This window comes from Haliotis asinina, chromosome 7, assembly GCF_037392515.1.
Source record: "Haliotis asinina isolate JCU_RB_2024 chromosome 7, JCU_Hal_asi_v2, whole genome shotgun sequence".
Taxonomy (NCBI): domain Eukaryota; kingdom Metazoa; phylum Mollusca; class Gastropoda; order Lepetellida; family Haliotidae; genus Haliotis; species Haliotis asinina.
In genome coordinates, this window is record NC_090286.1 from 16620711 (window position 1) to 16643094 (window position 22384).

General features: G+C 38.7%; 1 protein-coding gene across 1 annotated transcript in view; it reads left to right on the forward strand.

The window, feature by feature from the left end:
* LOC137291841 (IQ motif and ankyrin repeat domain-containing protein 1-like) overlaps positions 1-22384 on the forward strand; it is a 282934-nt gene that overhangs the window by 128512 nt on the left and 132038 nt on the right. Inside the window, exon 8 of the mRNA XM_067823385.1 lies at positions 89-143. Within this exon, the coding sequence (XP_067679486.1) occupies positions 89-143 (55 nt within the window). The remainder of the gene's footprint in view (positions 1-88; positions 144-22384) is intronic.

Consider the following 22384-nt stretch of genomic DNA (forward strand, 5'->3'; position numbering starts at 1 on the left):
TCAGCACTAGTTCTGTAATCACAACAGTTAAAAAAAATCAGTAAAATAGATCCAGTTATGTGAACACAATTTCTCTCATTCAAAACAGATTGGAGGAACAAGTCACGATTGCTCAAAAAGAATTTGTCTCAAAGCAAAAGCAGGTTTGTATGTTTTTCCATGATATATTTATTGATAATGTGTATGGAGAGCAGCAGCTATACAATGCTAATTGTTCATATGTTTAAAAGGCAAGTTTACATGAAAATTAATCATTTTCTCTTGCACTTTTTCATCATAAACATGAAAGTGCTTGTCAGGTACTTTTATAGCCCAAACACTACAGATATCAGAAGTAACTGATTTATTTTTTGCATTATAGTGAATAAATTTTCCACATTAATTGAGCAGGTATAGGTCTGGTTCTTGTGACTTGGTGCGCAAAGCCACTATTTTTATCCAGCTGTTGCCTGGCCATCAGCTGGCTATGTGGTCAGTTTCACACTTTGATGAGGCTGCTTTTGTAGAAAACATACACATTGTACAAACATTGTTACCACATAACCAAAATGTATAACATTCCACCGGAGTTAGTCGCCTTTCCAACTTTGGGTGAATGATGGATGTGAATGTGAATGTGAATGTGAATGTGAATGTGAATGTGAATGTGAATGTGATGCCACGTGCCTGGTGTGTTATGGAAACTCCTCAGATGATAAATTTTCTTTTCTTATTTATGTTTTGTAATCACTTGTTTAAATCATGTTTAATATATGTATATATATATTGTAATCAGGAGCTAGCATCGATTTTTTTCTTTTTCTTATTTGATAGAAAGTGAATCGCTTGATGTATAACATTTTATGGCCATATAGAATAAAGACTTTTGCTGAAATAGCCATTTTGTAATTGCTTAAATATGTTATAAAATATATTTAAAAGTAATTCCACTGGTTCAAGTTCAGTAACCTCCCTATAAATACGCTTCTCAGGAAAATGTAGCTGTCTAGAAATGCCTCTCTACCCGTCCAGTTGAGCCAAAACTTAATTTCTTTCCTGGTACAGTCGAACCCCGTTTACTCGGACCCCACATATCAAGAAACCCCGCCTTCTGGATGATTTTTATGAAACAAATCTTACGTTCATTAATTGTACTCGCTTAACTGCACCCTGCCCTTCCGGACCCGGACTGCGAATTTTCAAACCATTCCCATAGATTTCCATTGAAGAATGATCCAGTTATCCGGACAGTGACATCTGTGCATGTGTGTGTGTCATGTCAATACCGTTTACTGCATGACTTTGTGATTTCATTCTTAATCTATCGGAAGGCATTTGGTGTGTCACTAGTGTTGTTCATTAGGAATTGGCGCATGTGAGAAATCGCATCAGTAATGAAAACACATGTTAAGTAGGATTAAGGTAAACTACCCTGTAATTGTACTGTATATAACATTTCTAAATCGACCCCTGCTATCTGTCGCGATGCAAGTTTAAAATAACCTACCACATAATCTAAGTCATGTGATCACGTCCGGGAGTTTACTTTCTGCAGGCAGCATAAGTTTGACATGATGTCGTATGTTTTTATGGCCTTTAAAACTGAAAAAAAGAATATTGCAACTGGCAAAATAGAAACTTTTTGTCATCGATTTATGTTTTTCATCTAACTTACCATCTGAAGCTCCACATGCTACATGATTACGTCCAAGACAACCTGATGAATGGTAACCTGCATTCCGCCTTCCATGTATTATCGGTACACTTATATGTTATGATGATTCACTGTTATTACCATTGACTTTTGATTTATTGATATATGTCCATGAAATTTTTTTGCTTTCACTTAATTTTCAAGTTTTCTTGTTTGATCCAGTTAACCAGACATCTCACTATCCGAACGATTTTCATGTGGAACCGAAATGTCCGGATAGACGGGGTTCGGTTCTTTTCTGTTCTTTAATTAATTCCTATATATATATATCATACAGTATACATCCCTCCTCTTCAACCTTCACTTTGATGTTGAAATCATATACAAACACATAACAAAGATACATGCAATTTGCATTTTTGAATTCTGTTAAAATTTGTTTTTCTATGATATTATCTGCTCATCGTTTGACCTGACTACTGAAAATTATATTCAACAAAAATCTTGCCAGTTTTGACACATTACTAAATTGTTATTCATTGCGTTTTGCGTAAATGTTAGAATGTCATAATTCAAATTCAGTTATTACTGGGAGATCATTGTGATCAGCGGTATGTTACGAGAGTGTATTTTCTGTAAACTGTATTATTGATTAAGTGATAATTATTATTGGGTCACGATCCACATCATATGTGCAGTACTTTTCTATTTTGGCAGCCGGCTCTAAGGAAGTGCTCTAGAGTTGCCTCCCTTGATTGATTGTTTACTCCCGGGAGAATACTACTGTTCTAGAGAATTCTACATTGATGGCAATGGTCGTATGTGCTCGAATTTTCAGGAAATGTGGACTGTATGTATGAAGGCTAGTTGCCCTCTTGTCGATTCGGATATACACATATTTACGGGAGTATATATCTGCCAGCCTCTCCGTCAGTGCTTGATCTACATAACCGTTACATTCAGTAAAACTGTTCAAGACTTTGGTGAGTATATTTGTGACCCATTACTTTAGAATTGACTCAGTTGTATTGTACATGAAACCTTTGTTGTGAATCTTTTGTATCTTGCCTTTGTCTTTTCTGAATACAAATTATTGAAAATCTTGTCAGTGTTATATTTTGCTGGTTCTTAGGGGATTTCTTACACCTTTTGTCACGGCAAATTTTTAATCGTAATAAAATTGGGGGCTCGTCTGGGATAGCATTCATTTGACATTTGAGACCATTTGTTATATTTATTCCAGATTTTTGCAATTTTGCAACAAGTTAATTGCGGAACCAGCAAAATGGTGTCTGAACTTGAGAAGTTTGTATTGTCCCCTGACTCTGAGATAATCAGTCAGTAGCGCAAATCAGATTTATTGCAAATTTCTTCACATCTCAAACTTGATGCCAAACCTGCAATGAGGAAATTTCAGATTTTGAAAATTGTGGTAAATCACTATATTGATGAGGGAGTTTTTGAACATGAAGCTTTGGAAATGGTCCAAGAGGAAGGTTCAGATCAGTTCGAAATGAAGAAACTTGAAATTCTGTTACAAATTCAAAAAGAAGAAAATAGAAAACAGGAAGAACTGAAAAGGATGGAGATAGAAAAAGTTTGAGATGAAGAAGGAAATAGAATGGAAAGAGAAAGCAATAGAAAGGAAGAAAGGAATTAGAATGGAAAAATTGGTGGCTGAGAGAGAAATTGCACTGAAAAAGCTTGAAAACCCTTCTCTACCCTCTTTATCCTCTTTTGACTTTACAAGGCATGCTAGACTTGTACCCCCTTTTAATGAGAAAGAAGTAGACAAATATTTTCTACATTTTGGAAAAGTTGCTGAAAATCTCAAGTGGCCTAGGGAGTCATGGACTATGCTATTGCAAACTGTTTTGTAGGGCAAAGCTCAGGATGCTTATTCAGCCTTGTCGATACAGCAAAGATCAAACTATGATCTTGTCAAGAGTACACTTTTGAAAGCTTATGAGTTAGTGCCTGAGGCTTATCATGAGAAGTTCATAAATGCTCACAAACAGAACAATGTAACGTTTGTAGAGTTTGCTGGAGAAAAGGAAACATTGTTTGATAGGTGGTATGGGTCTCAGGAAGTCTCAAATTGTGATGGTTTGAGAGAGATAGTTTTGATGGATAGTTTTCAAGCAGAGTCACAAAAGGTTATGAGAAATTCCCTATGAACCAGCAAAATATAACACTGACAAGTCTAAAATATTCAATAGTATCTATTGAGCAGAGAGCAAGATAAAATAATTCACAATAGCAGTCTAAGTAAACTTAGTCTCAGTGTATTTCGTTTCTCTCCACCACTGAGTCTAACAAAACCTAGTAGATTCTATTTAACCATCTCACGTTTGCTTGGACGGTCATTGGTCCCTCAAAGGTTACCTGACGCGACTTCCCATAAGGTTTTGTTAGACTCAGTAGTGGAGTGTAACGAAAAGTACTGAGGATAAGTTTACTTAGACTGTTCACAATAGAGGTTTCTAAGTACAATGCATCTGAGTCAAATCTAAAGTAATGGGTCACAAATATAATATCAACTCACCATAGTTTTGGTTTTCACTGAGAAACAGTTATACTAAATGTTTCACTATGAGCAGTGTTAAATGTAGCTCAGACGTTGAAGAGGCATAACTGTGCGTGCGTGCGTGCGAATCATGGGCTTCGTTTCCGGAGCATAACTCAAAAAGTGTTCAATATTTTTCTGCAAAACTTGTTACATCAGTCAGAACCTAAAGTGGTGCCTTTTGGTACTTCCAGGCTTTTTTTATATATTATTTTCTCGGTTTCAATGGAAATGTTTTGGACTTAGTCTCAAAATGGGGGGAAGGGCTTTGTTTCCAGACTCAAAATCCTTTCTTTATTTTTCTGCAAAACTTGGTAGATATACTAGTCAGAAGCTACAATGGTGACTTTTTCTAGTTGCAGGTTTTTATGATTTATTACTTTCTCGATTTCCATGGAAACAATTCAGACTTTGTCTCAAAAGTGAGAAGTGTGTTTCGTTTCTGGAGCACATCTCAAAAAGTTACAAGTATCTGTCAGCAAAACTTAGTAGATATATGTGGCAGACCCCAACTTGGTGCCTGTTGCTATTTACAGGTTTTTGTGATTTATCATTTTCCCAGTTTCCATGGAAATGATTTTGACTTAGTCTCAAAATGGAGGGATGGGCTTCATTTCCGGAGCACAACTAGAAAACTATTTAATATCTTACAGCAAATCTTCATAGATATTTGAGGCAGACCACAAAGTGGTGCCTTTTGATATTTACAGTGTTTTGGCATTTTTATTTTTCCCGGTTTCCATGGAGACAATTCTGACTCAAAATGTAGGGATAGGCTTCGTTTCCAGAGCACAACTCGAAGACCATTTCATATCTTTTAACAGATCTTGGCAGATATATGAGACAGATCTTGAAGTGGTGCCTTTTACTATTTACAGATATATGGCATTTATATTTTTCATGACTTCCATGGAAACGATTCAAACTTAATCTAAGAAAACACCAAGTAACTGTCAGATGATTTGTCCTTTCAGATATGTGGGGGACGGGGGGATATGTCATCTTCTGATGACTCTTGTTCTACATGCAGATTATACAGGGATTTTCTCAAGGTGCTGTTTTGGCGAATAATCACCAAAGGTTGTATTTGCATGTGTTGGATAATTGTATGGGTTATAATCACACTTAATATTAACATTGACAGTTGTTCCATGCCGTATTTTTCGAAACAATCTACTTTGAAGATCAGAATTCAGCTATGCTTTTCTTTTTTGGGCCAGTGTATGATGTTTCACACTGTTCTTCACATCTGCATATGTCTTCATCTTATCTGCATAAGAGAGTATTCTTGATAATAATGGATCAGGTTTTGATGAGTACAGCATTGGAAACTTAGTTTTAATGTTCCTATGAAGCAATAACATGGCTGCAGTTTCACCAGTGGTTCGATTTGGAATAGCTCTATACATTTGTAGAATTCTGGGTAACAGTCGTTTCCAGTCATTCCCATCAGCTGATGCAGAACGGAATGCTTTCTTCAAGAATCTATGAAAGCATTTGCTCTTTCCATTGCTCTTGGGAAAATATGGCGAGGAACGGATATGTTTAATCCCTGCAATTCTCAAGTATTTGACAAACTTTACACTCACAAATTGGCGAAAATTATCTGAAACTATAGTCTCTGGGAAACCTTGTTCAGGAAATATTCTTTCCAAAACTTCAGTGATAGCACTTGATGTAAGGTCTTTAATCACCACTGCAATGGATACGAAGAAAACTAGTCTATCAACGTTAACACGTAGGCTGAGTCAATAGGTCCAACGATGTTTGTACCAACTATCGACCAAGGTCTTAGTGCTAGATCTACAGGTTGTAATGGAGTGTCATTTCTTAACTCATTAAGCCCTGGAGCCGCTCCACTGCCCAACACCTGGCACACCTCGCTGACTGCCTGATTGCTGCGACGAGGCTAATTAGTGCTAATCATGCCTGATTTCCCTGGCAGGTCTCGGATATGACAGGAAACTGTCTAGTCTCACAAACAAGTACTGATTATTTAATTGTGTCGTAAAGATGTAAATAGGAAAGAGGCCGATGTGAATGCATATATTACAGCATTTCATGTAATTTATTACCTGTGTCTCTCATACCCCTTTGCCAGTGTGTGATCTATTTTTATCAACACCTGCGAGGTCTTTGAACGTACGAGATGAACAAATATACAAATTCCTCCTGTCTCTCTCACCGTGTGGACTGAATTATTTATAATAGAGTTTAAAAAGAGGGGGGCTTGCATTATAATCGTCTAGATTTTTTGCCAATACATTGCTCGTGCTTACTGACTATTTCAAGGAAAGTATCAATAGGTGTGTAAGTAACATGGAACATACAGAGATTTATAGTTTGTCACTTTGTTCATCTTAACTTAACGCTGCAAACATACATCACCATTCATACACATACATACTGCATGATACATTTATCATTACTCGATGCTAAACAAAGCTTCCCGTCATGTGAAGGGATAAAATATGCCGAATGTAACGCATTATATCTCAGTTACTCATTATATTGACTGATACTTTGACCAATCGTATCGTGAGAACCTGTCACATAGGCAGGGCAAGGTGATGGGGCGTGGCCTAAATTTCTGAAGAGCACGTTTGGACACTCAAAGTGATAGGGTAGAGATTGATTATTGGCTTTATCGTTGACCAGTGTTATGTTGTGTTTCGGCTGTATCAACTATCATGCAACAATTTGTGTATTGTAAACATAACATCAGTTACTGTAATGATGTATGAAAGAAACACATAAGACATATGGGAGTAGACTGACACTATGATGAGTGTATTCGTTCTCAGATGGTGAACACACATGTCTTAGTATTTTGGACATGTAAAAGAATAACCACTGAAATGCAACAATTGAAAAGAATGAGTGAATGTAGTTTTACAGCGATTTTAGCTATATTCCACCAGTATCGCGCGGGCTTCACACATTGTGCCCAACAACTGACAAGAATGGTATACCGTACCATTTGTACAACACAACTAGTGCATAAAGCGTTATTGTCCTTGGAACAAGTCTTTATGGTAGGCCTCAAAACAGTCAACGCACAAAAACACATCACAGCTTGAACATCTGCATTTGATGTCTCGACGTTTGCCAGTCCATTTCATTGTATGTAAGACATACTTAAACCAAATGATGTTCCACTCATATCATTGTGTGAGATTAAATTGTTCAAAACATCTATGTCAATGTCAGTAAAGACGAATTTACGCACATGCATAATAATCTATGAAAGAAGCGTTTTCGCTGATACATTGCTAGTGTATACTGAATATTTTAAGGAAAGTACTAATAAGCTAGTCTGTGACTTACATATAACAGATTCAGTTTGTCGCTTTGGTTCATCTAGATTTAACGCAAAAAATATACGAACATACATGCATACATATTGTATAATGCTATTCCTTGCACATACATAAGACAAAGGGTCATGGGATGGGCGTCATCAAAGTTCCCGAATAGGACGTTTTGTATCTTAACTGTTCAATATAGTCCCTGATTTGTTATCTATGACCAATCGTATCATGAGGTACCTGTCACTTTGGAAATGACAGGTGATGGGGCGTGGGCTAAATTTCTGAAGAGTACGTTCGGTCACTAGACAGCTTGGATACAGATTGACTATTGGTTAGATCGTTGACCAATCGATATGCTAGATTTCGGCTTTATCAAGTCTAGCTATCATGAAAAACTTTGTGTATCGTGAACATACATCATCGTAAGGATGCCTGAAATGTACGCGTAGGACTAACAAGCACTCTGACGAGTTTATTTTTTTTCTAAACGCTCAAAGCGCTACAGTCCGATCATTTTTACCCCGGATAACCCAATCCAATCATTGAGTAGAGATAGTATTTATTTGCGTATACTTTTTGCGCACACTACTTGTACATCAAACATAATGGCTTACTGAACATTTCAATATAATCTGTACATTGTTATGAATAAATATCATAATTCAAGTACATGTATTATAGAATTAAAAAAAGTAACACGATACTGATTTATTGTGATGTATACACTTGTAGTTGAATCTCCCCAAATATTTATGAAGATGGGCATACCTATATTTGTTTTGAAAGCAAACGAGGTTCAGAAGATTGGCAATGGGCGTGACTCCACAAAACAGGTTGTCCAATGATGTAACAGCGCAAAAGTTTGTTTTACACTTGTCACAGGACAAAAGTTTACCTGGACATGCATTCGACCAGAGGCTGTTATTTTGAGGTTGAAAGAGGTGTTCATATATTTAGTGTTGTCTGATTGAATGATTATACGCATCAATTCCGTAACTGATATATTCTCCTTTTATTGACGATGGATCTGATACACGTGATCATTACACAGGATAAGATAATTACAGAGATCAAATACAAACGTTTCTTACACAATGCTTATGTAAATTGCATTGAAAAATCACATTTCAAATAAGCATGAAACAGCTTGAACAAAATACCCCAGTTACCTTTGTATGGTTTATGTGTACTATATATGTATATTATGAGTAGATGCAAGAGTTATCACTTCATATTCGATTATGTATTATTGTCAACTTTAAAAATCAATAGTCGCAAATGAATTAGGTCTAAATTAGTAACTTGGTTTATTTCAAATCTACACGAACATGAGTGTAATACAGTAGTGCTATTTATGTCTACGATTCATTATATGAACTATTACAATGAATGAATGAATGATTTAATTTAGAAGAAGGTTTTGTAACCTTGTCACCGTTAATTCAATCAATGTGCAAACATAGTATCTTAGTATTCACTCCCAATGACGAGTAACAAACACGTACCTCCTGTAACAACATCTCATAATCCCTTTTCTCGCAGACATGTGTTCATTTGCCTGTATAAGCCCCCGACATTGCAAGCAATTGTTATCAAAATACATTAATAGTTCTTCTGATTAACACAGAAAGTAATCTCTCTCGTAAGAAAGGCTAATCTTTGATCATTACTGCTAAATTGATTGAAATTATAGGTAATGTACGAATTTAAAATGTAAAACCCCCAATACGCGGCTCTCGCTGAATGAGAGGTGCTTTTCATACCCCCCAATATGCGGCTCTCGCTGAATAAGAGGTGCTTTTTATTACCCCCAATATGCGGCTCTCGCTGTGAGAAGCTAATTAATTTGCCGCATATATGCGGCTCTCGGCCTTAATGAGTTAAAGGTTGATTCAGAACACAGGTTGCACACTTGTTAACAAGTTGTTCCACATCAAAATCCATCTTTGGACAATAGAATCTTGTACAAAGGAATTGTTTAGTATGTACTATGCCTTGATGTGTCTCATGAGCTCTACTCAAAACTTTCGACCTTAGTGATCGAGGAATCACTATTCTCTCTCCTCTCAAAAGAATTGAGTCATATGTTGACAGTTCGTTCTTGAACTTCAGATGCTCCACCGAAACATCACTCTAATCATCCGTCTTTATGGCACTTAATACTTTGACAATTTCTCCATCTTTGGATGAACAGTTTCAGATTTCATCTATTGTAATTGAATCAATATCTAGTACACATGTGTCCACCACAGATCTGATATAATAGTCAGCCACATTATCACATTTCTTGGATGATAAAGATTTTCTTGAGAAGAAATCTGCAATATTAGATTTAGCAATATGTCTAATTTGGAAATCATATCCATGTAACTTCCATGCAAATCTTTGAATTCTAGGAGGTAGCTGAACTGTTTTCTCGTGAGAAAGCATGTGAATCAACGGACGGTGGTCGGTTTGTAAAATAAACTTCCTTCCCCAAAAATACTTGTGGAAATGTTCCACAGACCAGATACATCCTAATGCTTCTCGTTCTATTTGTGAATACCTACGCTCAGTTTCTGTCAAAGAATGACTAGCAAATGCAGTAGGTTGAAAACTGCCATCATCTTGCTCTTGAAGTAAAACTGAACCCAAACCAACTGGACTAGTATCATGAAATGATAATTCATACCAAAATTCATTATTAATTGTAACCAGTACAAGCAACACAATAGCATTCAAATATTAGGAAAACATAAATGTAGAATATTAGTTTCATCATGCATCAGTAATAGCTTAGAGAAACACTTCCGTCAAAAGTAGTAAAACTTACCTCACAGACATTCTATTGAAAAAGGTATAAGACCACACAATTTCACAGAGTTAAAATCCTAGCCTGAGGTAATCAGACCTCCAGTGTAAGACAAACCATTCACTAAGACAAGGGTTATGTCTAGACAGGTTAATAAACTGCTTTGATGAGGTACAATGGAGTTCTGATTACCTGATTATGCTTTTCTGAGCAGAATTTCAAGTTCATCAAAGTACATCATCTACAGTAGGAATAGGAAACCTCTCATGAACAACAACCTTGTTGACCTCACATAAATCACAACAAACTCGAATCTCAGAAGTACATGTATTTGGTTTCGGAACACAATGTATATTTGAAACCCAAGGTGTAGCATGATGTACTTCTTCAATGATATCATCATCAATCATTCTAACTCAGAACTGACTGCTTCCACCATAGAATAGGGTAACCTATGAAGTGGTTGTGTAACCGGTGGGACTGGTTCATTTTCCTATGATGGTATGAGTAAAATCTTTAATTTGACCCAAACCATCAAATACATCTGAAAATTCATCAAAAAGATGATCTAGATTTGTTAAAGAACTGACCTTATTTACATTGATCTGAAGCAAAGACAACTCAAGACTAGACTTCCTTCCAAGCAAAGATACCTGATCACCAGGCATGACATAAATCTTATCTTCAACTTGATTATCACCAGCTTTCAGAAGAACATCAAAATAACCAATAAGCTTTAGAATGTTTAGCTGTAGGAGAAAGTGGGAAATGTTTGAAATATCTATCATAAGACACCTCTGAAAGTATCACAGGAAAAATAACTTCGTTTCCGTTTTTGCAGAAACCTGATGGATACTGAGTAATGTAGGTTTCCGCTAGGTTTCCGTTTCAGGAAAGGAACAATGAGAGTTTCCGCATAGTTTCCAGAACTGAAACTAACACGTCTTGGTTTCCGTGATGTTTCCGTCAACTGAAACTGTAGTTGGGAGTTTCCACTTAGTTTCAGTTCACTGAAACCTTTATAGCTAGAATAAGTAAGTTTATGGTCTTGCGGAAACCTTGTGGATCCTGGATAATGTAGATTTTTTACTTACCTTACAATAGGTCTGTAGCATATTACCTCAAGCTTCGCTTAACAGGAGATCTGACGGAGATGAATTGCATTCAAACTTGAATGGCTACCTCGCAATCACGACGTCAGGATACGGAAGTATCTCGATCTCTTCACTGCGCATGCGTGCTGATTCCTCGAAAACTTCACTTTTACTTCAAGCATCTTGTGTGACAGACGGTTGTGGATTGCATAGATTTTTTTCTGGATCGAATAAAGTTGTAACTTTTTTGATACTTGTTTTTTTTTCAAGAGTTTCGCAGCTGGTATGTATTCTTTCTGTCATTGTGTCGATTTTACATGTAATTGTAAAGTTTTACACGTGCGGGCTACCTTGCGTGACACATTTTTCGTGCATTTACCTCTGTGTGTTTCTCGGATGGTTATTTGTTACATTAGGTCATTTATTTTCTTTCTTTGATGCCCTCCTCAGTCAGCTAAGGTGATGGTCATTTCACTTGTCCATTGCACACATGTAGCACCATGTGTGGCGTGGTCCATTTTGTGTTAAGCGGGGTTCGTTTTCCACCTTGTTTTATCAGAGTGCTATTTCGTTTGTTACAGCTGTTGTGTATGACACAACATTTTTGTCAGATTTGCAAGAGTCGTAAATCCGGCAAGGATCCCCACGCTGTTTGTCCGGATTGTGCGGCGGTACCCTGCTCCTTAAGTCAGAGGTGCTCGGTTTGTGCGGACCTCTCTCCACAAGACTTCAAGACCTATTTAGCAGTCGTTAAAAAGAGAAGGTCTCAACAACTTAGGGCAGATGTCCAGATCCCCAGCGTCTTCGGCGGGCTCTAGACTGTCTCTTCCCGGTTCGCCGGAGAATCTACCATCGGACTTCCCTTCGTCTCGTCTGGAAACGCCTGCTCTTCTGGGGGCGTGTCAGAGGCCTGAGCCATCGCAGGCGCCAAGGTCTGGTGCTGCGCCTGCTCCGTCATCTATCCAGCTTTCAGTGCCTACGCCTACCCCTACGCCTACGCCTATGCCTATGCCTACACCTTTGCCTTCCTCCCAGACAGGGGGGTTGGGTTGATGTGACAAGTTCTGACGCCCTTGCTCATACCGAAGTACAGAGGATTCTTAGGGCGTTACTGGTGCCTACCCCCGGATTATCACCAAGCACATCTAATGTGACACCACTGATTGGCTCAACTCAGCTTGGATTGGACTTGGTAGCTTCGGCGAAGGGCAAAGATAGTGGTCGTGTGCCTGTGCCAGTGTTTAGTGGCGCATCCCAAGCCAGACCTACTGTGAGCAGACCGTCGTCTGGATCAGAGGCGTTTGCTTTTGGTAACGCTAACAATGTGCCTTGGGATAGGAGACATTCAGAGTTTTCTGGTGGTAGGAGATCGTGATCTAGGAGCCCTCGCAGTAGTTCATTGAGTGCTTGGAGACGCCGACGCTCAACGTCTAGATCGCCGAACGCTGTGGTAGATCGGGCTATCATAGGCACAGAGATAGACAGTCTAGGTCTACTTCAGGATTGCCACATCCTAGGCAGTCATCCTTCAGGAGGCGTACGCCGGAGCGTAAGTCAACTGTGTCATGGATGGCAGACGAAGAACAGTGTTTTTCCCCTGACTACGAGGAGGATCCTACACAGCTTGAGGATGATGAGGGATCCTACTTGCCTTTATCTGCCGTTTTCGATTGGATCGCCGATAGGCTCCCGGACTGTCCTTCGCCTATGTCGGGTGTTAACAATGACAATGCTATTAGGATTGAGCCGGAACTGTTGATCTCGCCTCACCCGATGGTAGCAGATGCTATTTGTTCGCTCAACGAGGACTTCGCCAAGTTGCCACTAAATGCAACCATAAGGGTGCGTAAGGTTAAGAAACAGGATTATAAGATTCATGGATTGGATTTTGCTGATTCATCTGCAGGACTGGACGAGGCTATCAAGAGGCTATCCTCGTGGACATCAATAAGGTGCAAGATTCGAGGCTGAATGCTATTGATGCTGAGTTGCGACGCAGTTTGAAGCCGATTTCGGCACTGGCTTCAGCCACTTCAGCGGCAGCAGTAGATCTTACAGAGAATAACGAATCTAGACTGGAGCACTTGTCATCGCTCTTTGTGTGGCAGGGTAAAGTCCTGCATGACTTGTTGGGCCATATTAGGACTGCGTTGGCCATGACCAGGGTGGTTCGTAGGTCTGGTTTCCTAGATGCTTGTGCGTGGCAGGAGGAGTTTAAGAAAAAGCTGATAATTGCACCTTTCTCCTCCTCAATGCTCTTTGGGGACGCTATACCGGAGGTATACAAAGAACATGCTGACCTCAGGAATACCGAGGTCTCATTGTCGGCCTTTGAGGTGCTATCTTCTGCCTTTCGTGGCAAATCGGGATCGCAAGAAGGGGGCAGAAGGCGCTACATCCATAGGAGGGAATCAGTTAGATCAGCCTTTTCCAGGGGTTGAGGCCAGAGATTTGCGTCCTCGGAACGCTGCAGACCTGCCGACACCAACAAGGACGCTTCCGCCACTCCGGGCAGAGGGAGAGGCAAGCGCCCCTATTCAAGACGTTGAAGGCGTTACCTGTCACGACTGGTACCTCCCGCCACCAGCCGTGCCAGTATTCCCGACACCAGTAGGTGGGAGACTTGGAATCTTCTGGAGGAACTGGCCTATCCTCGGGGATTCCTGTGTGACCGGAAGAGAGGCTACAAACTTCCGTTAGTTCGACCCCTGCCGTTAACATCATGCCCAGAGGTACGCATGTACTTGGAGTCACAAAGTCTGCTGTTGAGGGACAACATCGCAGTGTTGCTGGGAAGTGCGCCATCGAGGAAGTACCGGCCCCACACCTCTCACCAGGGTTCTACTCGCCAATCTTCCTCGTTCGCAAGAAAGACTCAGACAAGTTCTGGATGATTCACAACATGGCGGCTTTTAACAAGCGTTATCTGATGGAGCCGCCACACTTCAAGATGATCTCCCTGGAACAGCTACGACTCAAGTTGGCTCAGGGTGCATGGTTGTGCAGCCTGGACAATCAAGATGCTTGCCTACATGTCCCGATCCATCCGACGCACAGAAAGTTTCTCAGGTATGTGTTCGTGGGTCACCATTAGCAGTGGTGAGTCCTACCGTTTGGCATATCTACGGCCCCGTGGTTATTCACCAGGATCACGACTCCCATCACGTGCTATCTGCACCTACGGCAGATAGAGTTCGATCCGTACATCGAAGACTGCCTCCTCAATCAAGGCGAACCTCAGTTGCTACGCAGACATCTGGACTTTGCCATTCGTCTGTTGGAGCAGCTGGGGTGGCTGCTAAACAGGGAGAAGTCGCAGTTGCAACCTGCTAATGCTGCGTTCACTACAACGCTTCATCCTTCCTTACATACAAGCAGACGATGTTCAGACACGTCTACTACTTCCGGTCGATCTCCACAAGTACTTATGGTGGTGGACGATCCAGTCGAATGTCTGCGAAGGAGTTTGTTTGAGCAAATTCGCGCAGGATCACGAACTGTTCGTGGACGCGTCGCTCCAAGGTTGGGGAGCGCACTTAGGCGACCAGACCACCTCGGGGCTGTGGTCCGACGTGGAGGCAGGTTAGCACATCAACAACCTGGAATTAGAGGCGGTAATTCGGGCCTTAGATCATTGAGTACCACTTCTGCGTCACTCCAATGTGCTTATCATATCAGACAACTCGACTGTGGTATGGCTGATCCGGAAGCAGGGTACGACAAGATCCAGGTCCCTGCTAGATCAGATGTTTCTACTGGCCAGCATGCTGGATGCAAACAACATCGAGATAAGAGCCCGACACATTCCGGGTTGCAGGAATGTGCTAGCCGATGCACTTTCTCGTCCAGGAAAGCCATCTCCAACCGAGTGGATGCTCCACCTGGAGATGTTCCATCTCATATGCAGAGAGCACGGACGTCCACTAATAGATCTCTTCGCCACAAAGTTAAACACTGTGACTGTGTCCAGTCCGGCTGTTGAAGCTGTACATTAAAAAGTCTGCACGGCGTCGAGGTACTAGGAAGACATTGTTCCTACCAATCTCTACGACTGCTAAAGGGGAAGTCAATAGAAACACCATAGCGCTCTGGTTGAGGCAGACTATTCTGGCGGCGTATGATGCTCAGAGTCTCCCTCACCCGACAGCTAATAACCCTCATGAGATCCGGGCATTAGCGTCAACCATGGCCCTGCACAGGAACTGTTCAGTTCCCGATATCGTGGCCGGTTGTTTCTGGAAGTCGCCGACGGTCTTCACTAGTCATTACCTGCGCGACTTAGCAGTAGCGGACATGGAAGGACTGCAATCATTCGGACCATTAGTAGTTGCTCAGCAACTTACTCGTCCGATTGCCCTTTAAGGTATGTTGCTTCTTACCTTGGTCTATAGGGGTCTTGTACTTACATGAGATAAGATACCGTACCCCTCCGGTGGTTAGCATGTGACTCGACTCGCTACTCGATTCTGTTCCAGTTCCCGTTTGATGATGAGGCGACGGTAGATGCATCCCACAAGAGAATCAGTAGTGATCCATCTACCCCGAGGCATTTGTGGGAATTATTACACATTTTATTTTAGATATTTAAATACTTACCTTACCATAGGGTGGTAACTCCCTCCCAATGCTAGATGCTCCTCCCCACTTCGGATTCTTCGGACCGGGAAGTAAAAGTGGAGTTTTCGAGGAATCGGTGTGCATGTGCATGTGCATATCTAAAATATTTAGATTTTAATAAGTTTCAGCTAGGTTTCTGTACAGGGGATATGACAATGACAACGAGAGTTCCGCTTAGTTGTACTGTCTTTTATATTTATTACATATTTATTTGAAGAAAAAAAAACCACTCTGGAAATGTTATGATTCAACTGTTTCATTTCTTAGAATAGTTCACATTTTAATGCAACAGGGCAACTGCAGTAGTACACAATTCTGAGGCATTCTGAAACAGAATTCTCTCCACACAAGCATTGCTCAATAGGTAGGCACTCTGAATGAAGACTTTGCAGTGAGACACTGCACAAAGTGCTTTGTTGTTTTGTAGATGTTTGTTGGTGTATGTGAGTCCTGGTTGATATCTGGCGAAATATCTGAATCCAAATCAGTCAGGCTTTCAGTCACACGTTGTGGTGGTGTTAGCTCACAAACCTTGAATGTGCTGCTAATATCTTGGTCAGTGTCCGTAAAAGAAAAGGACATTCAATTTGAATCATCAACTCAACTGAGAAAAAAATCACTGAAAAAGCTCGCAAAATCTAATATTTCCATAAGGAAACATAATTCACTGCAATATAAAATGATAACGTAGACAATATGTATATAAAAATATCAAATACATATTACAACTTTCTCACTTTCAGTTACAGTTACATGTATGATACATACATTAGATATATTAAACATGGATAGCAAAGTGACAGTGCAAACTCATCCATCTGAAACCTCTTTGCAGACTGATAAACATCTTGTCGTTACGGAGATGGAGATAATGTGCTTTCCTTGAAACAAATGTCTGTCAGAGAGGACAGAAAAGCCGGAATTTAAAACGTATGAATATATATTACGCTTGAATCCATGTACAGTTACATTTTGAGTGAGGTCCAAAAGGTGTATTTTATGTATCTACACAGTGTTTGCTTCATTGTAAAGGCTATATGAATAGTATTGTTATAAAAAAGATAATATAGCGTAAATTATAAATACCAATGAAGGCCTCTTGTCATTCTCCAAGTTTGTTAGTCCACAATCCATATCTGTAAATCAAATAATTGACACAATGATTCTTTCAGAAATATGAAATGTGAGGTGTGATGATAATATCAATGCATTGTTGGGCCAACACATGCAACATGTAATGATGAACATGGTTTTAGTGGTTGTAAAAGAAATATTAAATAATCAAATTGATTAACTGGTATAACTGAATAAACAGAACTGACACAAAACATAAGATACTAGATGGTTAGATAATCTTGTGAATTTATGATGTGACTTGGTTGAAATATTTCTGGAGTACAGATTGTATGAATAGATATACGGAATATTTCTGGGTACCCATGTGAAAAGAATATTGAAGAAACCAACCATATTTCCGAACTTTTCCCTTGTGATTGTATTCTGTCTTTCTTGACAATTACTTGTCCCTGCAGCAGAAAGTGGCACGAATAATCTACAGAAATTATGAATGCTTGCATATACAAATCATAGCGAGAGGTCAGTACAATTGTCCTTTGTGCTTCATTCTTCATTCACATTGACAAATGAATTAAGGTTTGAAAGATATTGTGACACATCACAAAAATATATAAGTAATAATAATAACAATATTTTTGGTTATCCATTCATTTAAAAGGTTGACAGGGATAGTAGATTTTGGTGAAAAGAACAAACACATTAGTATTTCTAATCCACTTGCATGTTTTGACCACTATGCGTAAATTACTTACATCATGGAAGGTTCAGTCTATCAGAAATATTTCCGAATATTGCCTTCTCCTGACAGGGTTTAGAAAATAACTTATTTGCCACAAACGCAGGTTTCTCATTAGTGCTAAATGAGTAGGACTCATGACGCTTGGACCTGATATTATTTTGTTAAAGTAAGGTGAACATGTTTTCACAATTAATCACTGTTAATAATCGCAAGGCCTAAATATTGATGCTTGACACTGAGAAAAAGCAATTGGTGACTCTAATGAGATGAAAAAACTGCTAAGACCATAACTGCCCACTGTTGTCACTTTGAGTACTTACATTCAATCCGCGAAATTCCACTTTTCACACTCCCCTTTGATGTCGGCAATGTGAACACATAAAGAAATGTCGACAGGATCACGTCCACGCAAGACACTCTAAATTGTTCCAAAAACAACTCACAACTGGGTGTACAGTCCTCTTTTGTTGTACAACACGGAAATCTACTATCAAATGGTCATATTAGATTTATATTTTAAAAAACACAATAACAAAACTGTGTATTTCCCGTGAGTGTTGGCGAGGCGCCATCTTGTTTGGGCGGAAGGAACAAAGTTTGCAACAAGTTTGTTTTCCTAGCGATTATTTTGAAAACATTAAAAGCATAAGATGGCTAAGTTGTGTTATATTTCCTATAAACTTTCCCATGGCCACCTCACTTACCCTGAAAGCACTCGACGAAAGAATTCGCGACTTGGTGAAGAAAAAGCGAATGGATGCGAGAAACTCGGAGTACCTCGGCCGTGTCAGGTAAGACCAACGATTTTTGTTGTCAAATACCGTTTAAAGAGTTATTATGTTAAGGAGAGAAATCCAGATAGATTATCAAACTTATCTCGTGAATGTATATTTTTGCTTGTATATTTTTCAAAGGTTATGGTAAAATTTATAATCCATTTCAATAGATTGACATGGTATAGAATACGGAAAGCCAGTATTTGTAACTAAATCTCTCAGTACTATTCACAAGTATTTATCTTATGCTTAAAGGGGCAGACTTTTTAACTTTGCAACTCGGTAAACACTTGAACACAAGGGGGATGAATTACGATCTGAATCACAAAGATCCATATGTAATGGTAATGTTCGCTCATGGGTTTACAAGACATATTTCAGGAATTCAGAATATTTTAGAGAATGATAAAAAATATGGGCTTTTACAATGACAAGTTTTGTTTGTAAATTATTCAGTTCAATTCTGGATCATGGATGAAATGAAACTGTTCATCCCAAAATTCGCTCAGAGAGGTCAGATGTATATCTCAACTATTTGAGGCAAACATTACATTCATATCAGAAACAGTTAGCTATGTGTAGGAGATGTTTGAAATTGTTTGCATTTTTTCAGTAATGTAATACATATGTGTGGAACATAATTATGGAATATATCTGTTTTATTTAACGTATTTGACTTACACGTGTGTGAAATTGCAACCAAACTGACCCCTTGATTTTACAATGTGTAATTGCTGCAAGGTTATGTCACATGACGTAACTAAACTTCATTTATCAGGATCTTTATGTCAGGCTGGTCACTTACCGGTTGCGTAATTCTGGCAAACAGGATGGACATAGCATGGCATGAAATAACATAAAGGATGGTTAGTCTGTTTGGAAGTCATTTAACTGTAAAATGGTAAACAATGTATGTATTCAGAATGATACTGTAGTTTGCTTGGATGTATAATTTTCACTGGCGATCTTTTCTTTCAATTAGACGTTGTGCTGAATGAATGAAGTGCAAGGAAAATGACATTTGTTTTTATTTCAGGAAAGCTGATGACGAGGACTCTATGAATATAGTGGTCAAAGGAACAAGGAGACTATATCACGACCACGGATGGTCAGTAGGAACATGTGAAGGTAATTTTTACTCACCTGCCTGTCATTATGAATCGTTATTGATTTAATTAATAGTGTGGAAAGAAGGCGTCACACAGAACAGCAGCAAAAGGCAACGAAAGAATAAAATCCGTAAGTACATCTATTCGAATAACATGTAACAATTCTTTTTCATCACATTGTCTGATGACAGATACTACATTCCAGAAATATACATTTAAACATTTATGGATTTGTGCTTTTAACATTCTTAAGATATGTAACGCATGATTCAGATGATTATTTCATAAATCGTAACATAAGAATCATCGCTATTGCATAATCCCTACAGTCTCTAAACACACAATTAGATGAAGATGATTGTGCAAACAATATTAATGTGAACCATAATTACTAGAAAAGTCAGTTAATGATAATATATAAACATGTTACTACACTTCAGTAACTACATGTCAGATTGTGTGTCCATAAGAAAATAGGATAAGTTTGAACTGCACAATTTGTGTTGGGGGTGATTATTCAAGTAAGAAATTGATCACAACTTCCTTTTAATAATTTGCAATCCTTCTTGGCATTAAGGTTTATCTGTTGATTTATTTTTGTGTAATTATACATTTTCAGAAACGTGCACAGCGCATGAAAAGCAAGGAAACCATTGATTGGGCCAGATCGACGAAAGGAAAAGATTTCAACTATACTCACCTTGGAAATGACTTCACCAGTTGTGAGTGATGAAGAAGATGCCAATTTATTGCTCTCGTACCCATTTACCTGCGAATCCAGTAAAGTCTCATCCACAATTTACAATGCCACCACCCGAGCTAAGGCCATCATGAAGCCCAGGATGAGGCTCCAAAACCAGAATGAAAGAGGGATATCCACCCAACGATGCCCCTGAGTGGGCTATTATATAGCTAATCGATCGCATGAACGTAATTTTTTCTATGTTCAATTCAATTTGATTTATTTTTATTGTAAAACCCTAATAGTTTTGATCTTTGATAAAATATTCTAATTTTATTTCAGTTTTATTCAATCTTAATTTTTGTTTATTTTCAAAGTTCTTTATGACATTTTCTTATTGTATTGTATTGCAAGGTGTGTGTTATTATATGGTTAGCAATATAGCAATAGTAGTGACTGACTTGGGTCTGTTTGCCTCTGTCAGTGTGAGGATGACGGTCAAGTGGTGCAAGTGAATGTTAGCTATTGCATGTTTATTTAAATATTTTTGTTATATGTGTTGATCTGTTAATTAGTGCTATATCTCTTTATTATATGTTTGATCTCTATTTGTCTGAAAATAAAACAGTGAATCTTATTGTATCTTTTGTTTTTCTTTATGTATACATTATGATTGTACAAAAACTCCTTCTATTGTCTTCTGCCAACCAGGAGTAACAAGCATGTTACATACAATGACACACAATTGTCTCCTGTGAACCCGAGTAAATGAAATGCTGTGGAAGTTTTCTGGCAACAGAAACTCTGCGGAAACTATATAAGTCAGTTTGTAAGTGAAACTCTGCGGAAACCTAACGGAATTTTGGTAACTGAAACTCAACGGAAACCTGATGGATTCTCTAAGTTAACTGAAACTCAACGGAAACCTGTTGGAAAGTGGGTAACGGATACCATGCGGAAACCCTTAGAAAGTGGGTAATTGTAAGTTTCCGTTATTGCTGAAACTCAGTGTAAACGAACAGAAACTCACTGGATTCTAAGTGGAAACTTAAGTTTCAGTCCAGTTTCCATCAGTTATTTTTGTTGTGTATGTTCCTATATGAACCTGAATCTAAGAACATCTCCAAATCCCTACCATTGGCATTCAGAGAAGTACACAGATCTGAATCAAAGTAATACACAAACTCAGCATCTTCTGAAAAAGAATCTGACTCAGATGATGTCTCATCAATGAATACTGCATTTAATTTGTGCTTATCATTCTGTTCCTGAAATGTGACCTTACCACCATTTTTTTCTTTCTTCTTTTTACCAGCCTTCTGCTTTGAATGAGCTTGCTTATCAGTATCTGACTTACCTAACTGAAACCTTGTCTTTGAAGGGCATTTAGAAGTGACATACATAAGAATGAAGATTTTTATGGATATCAACTTCTTTATTGTTGTAATGTCCGAAGCTCAGGCATCCTGAACATTAGCTCTTTGTCTCTCCAGCTTTATTTTCTAAGAGCAAATGAGTAAGAAGCTGGAACAAATACAAATCATGTTTTGACAGTAAAGCTGGAATCCAGATTGGGCGCAACAGTACTAACAATCAGTCATCATAACTTCAGAGAATCCAGAATATCAAAATATTACAACATCTCTCCACAAGAACTGTTGAATAATACTTTGAGGTTTATTGTTGACAGTTAAAAATCTAAGATTTGATATGAGAGTTCCTATTCACAACATAAACGAGTAGCCAGATACAGACCATGTTCTTTTTCAACAACAATGCTTTTAGTTCGATTTACACATAAATAAAGATTGTCATGACATAAACAAGGGCTGAGAAGTTACGTTGATGACTTACGCATGATATAAAACATAAACACATACATTTTGCTTCCTCTAAGGTTAATTTACGGATAAAAAAAACATCAGTGACTGCAGACACCGTCCAACGGATGTCAATCAGCATGATCGACAGTTATAAATCAGCATTGCC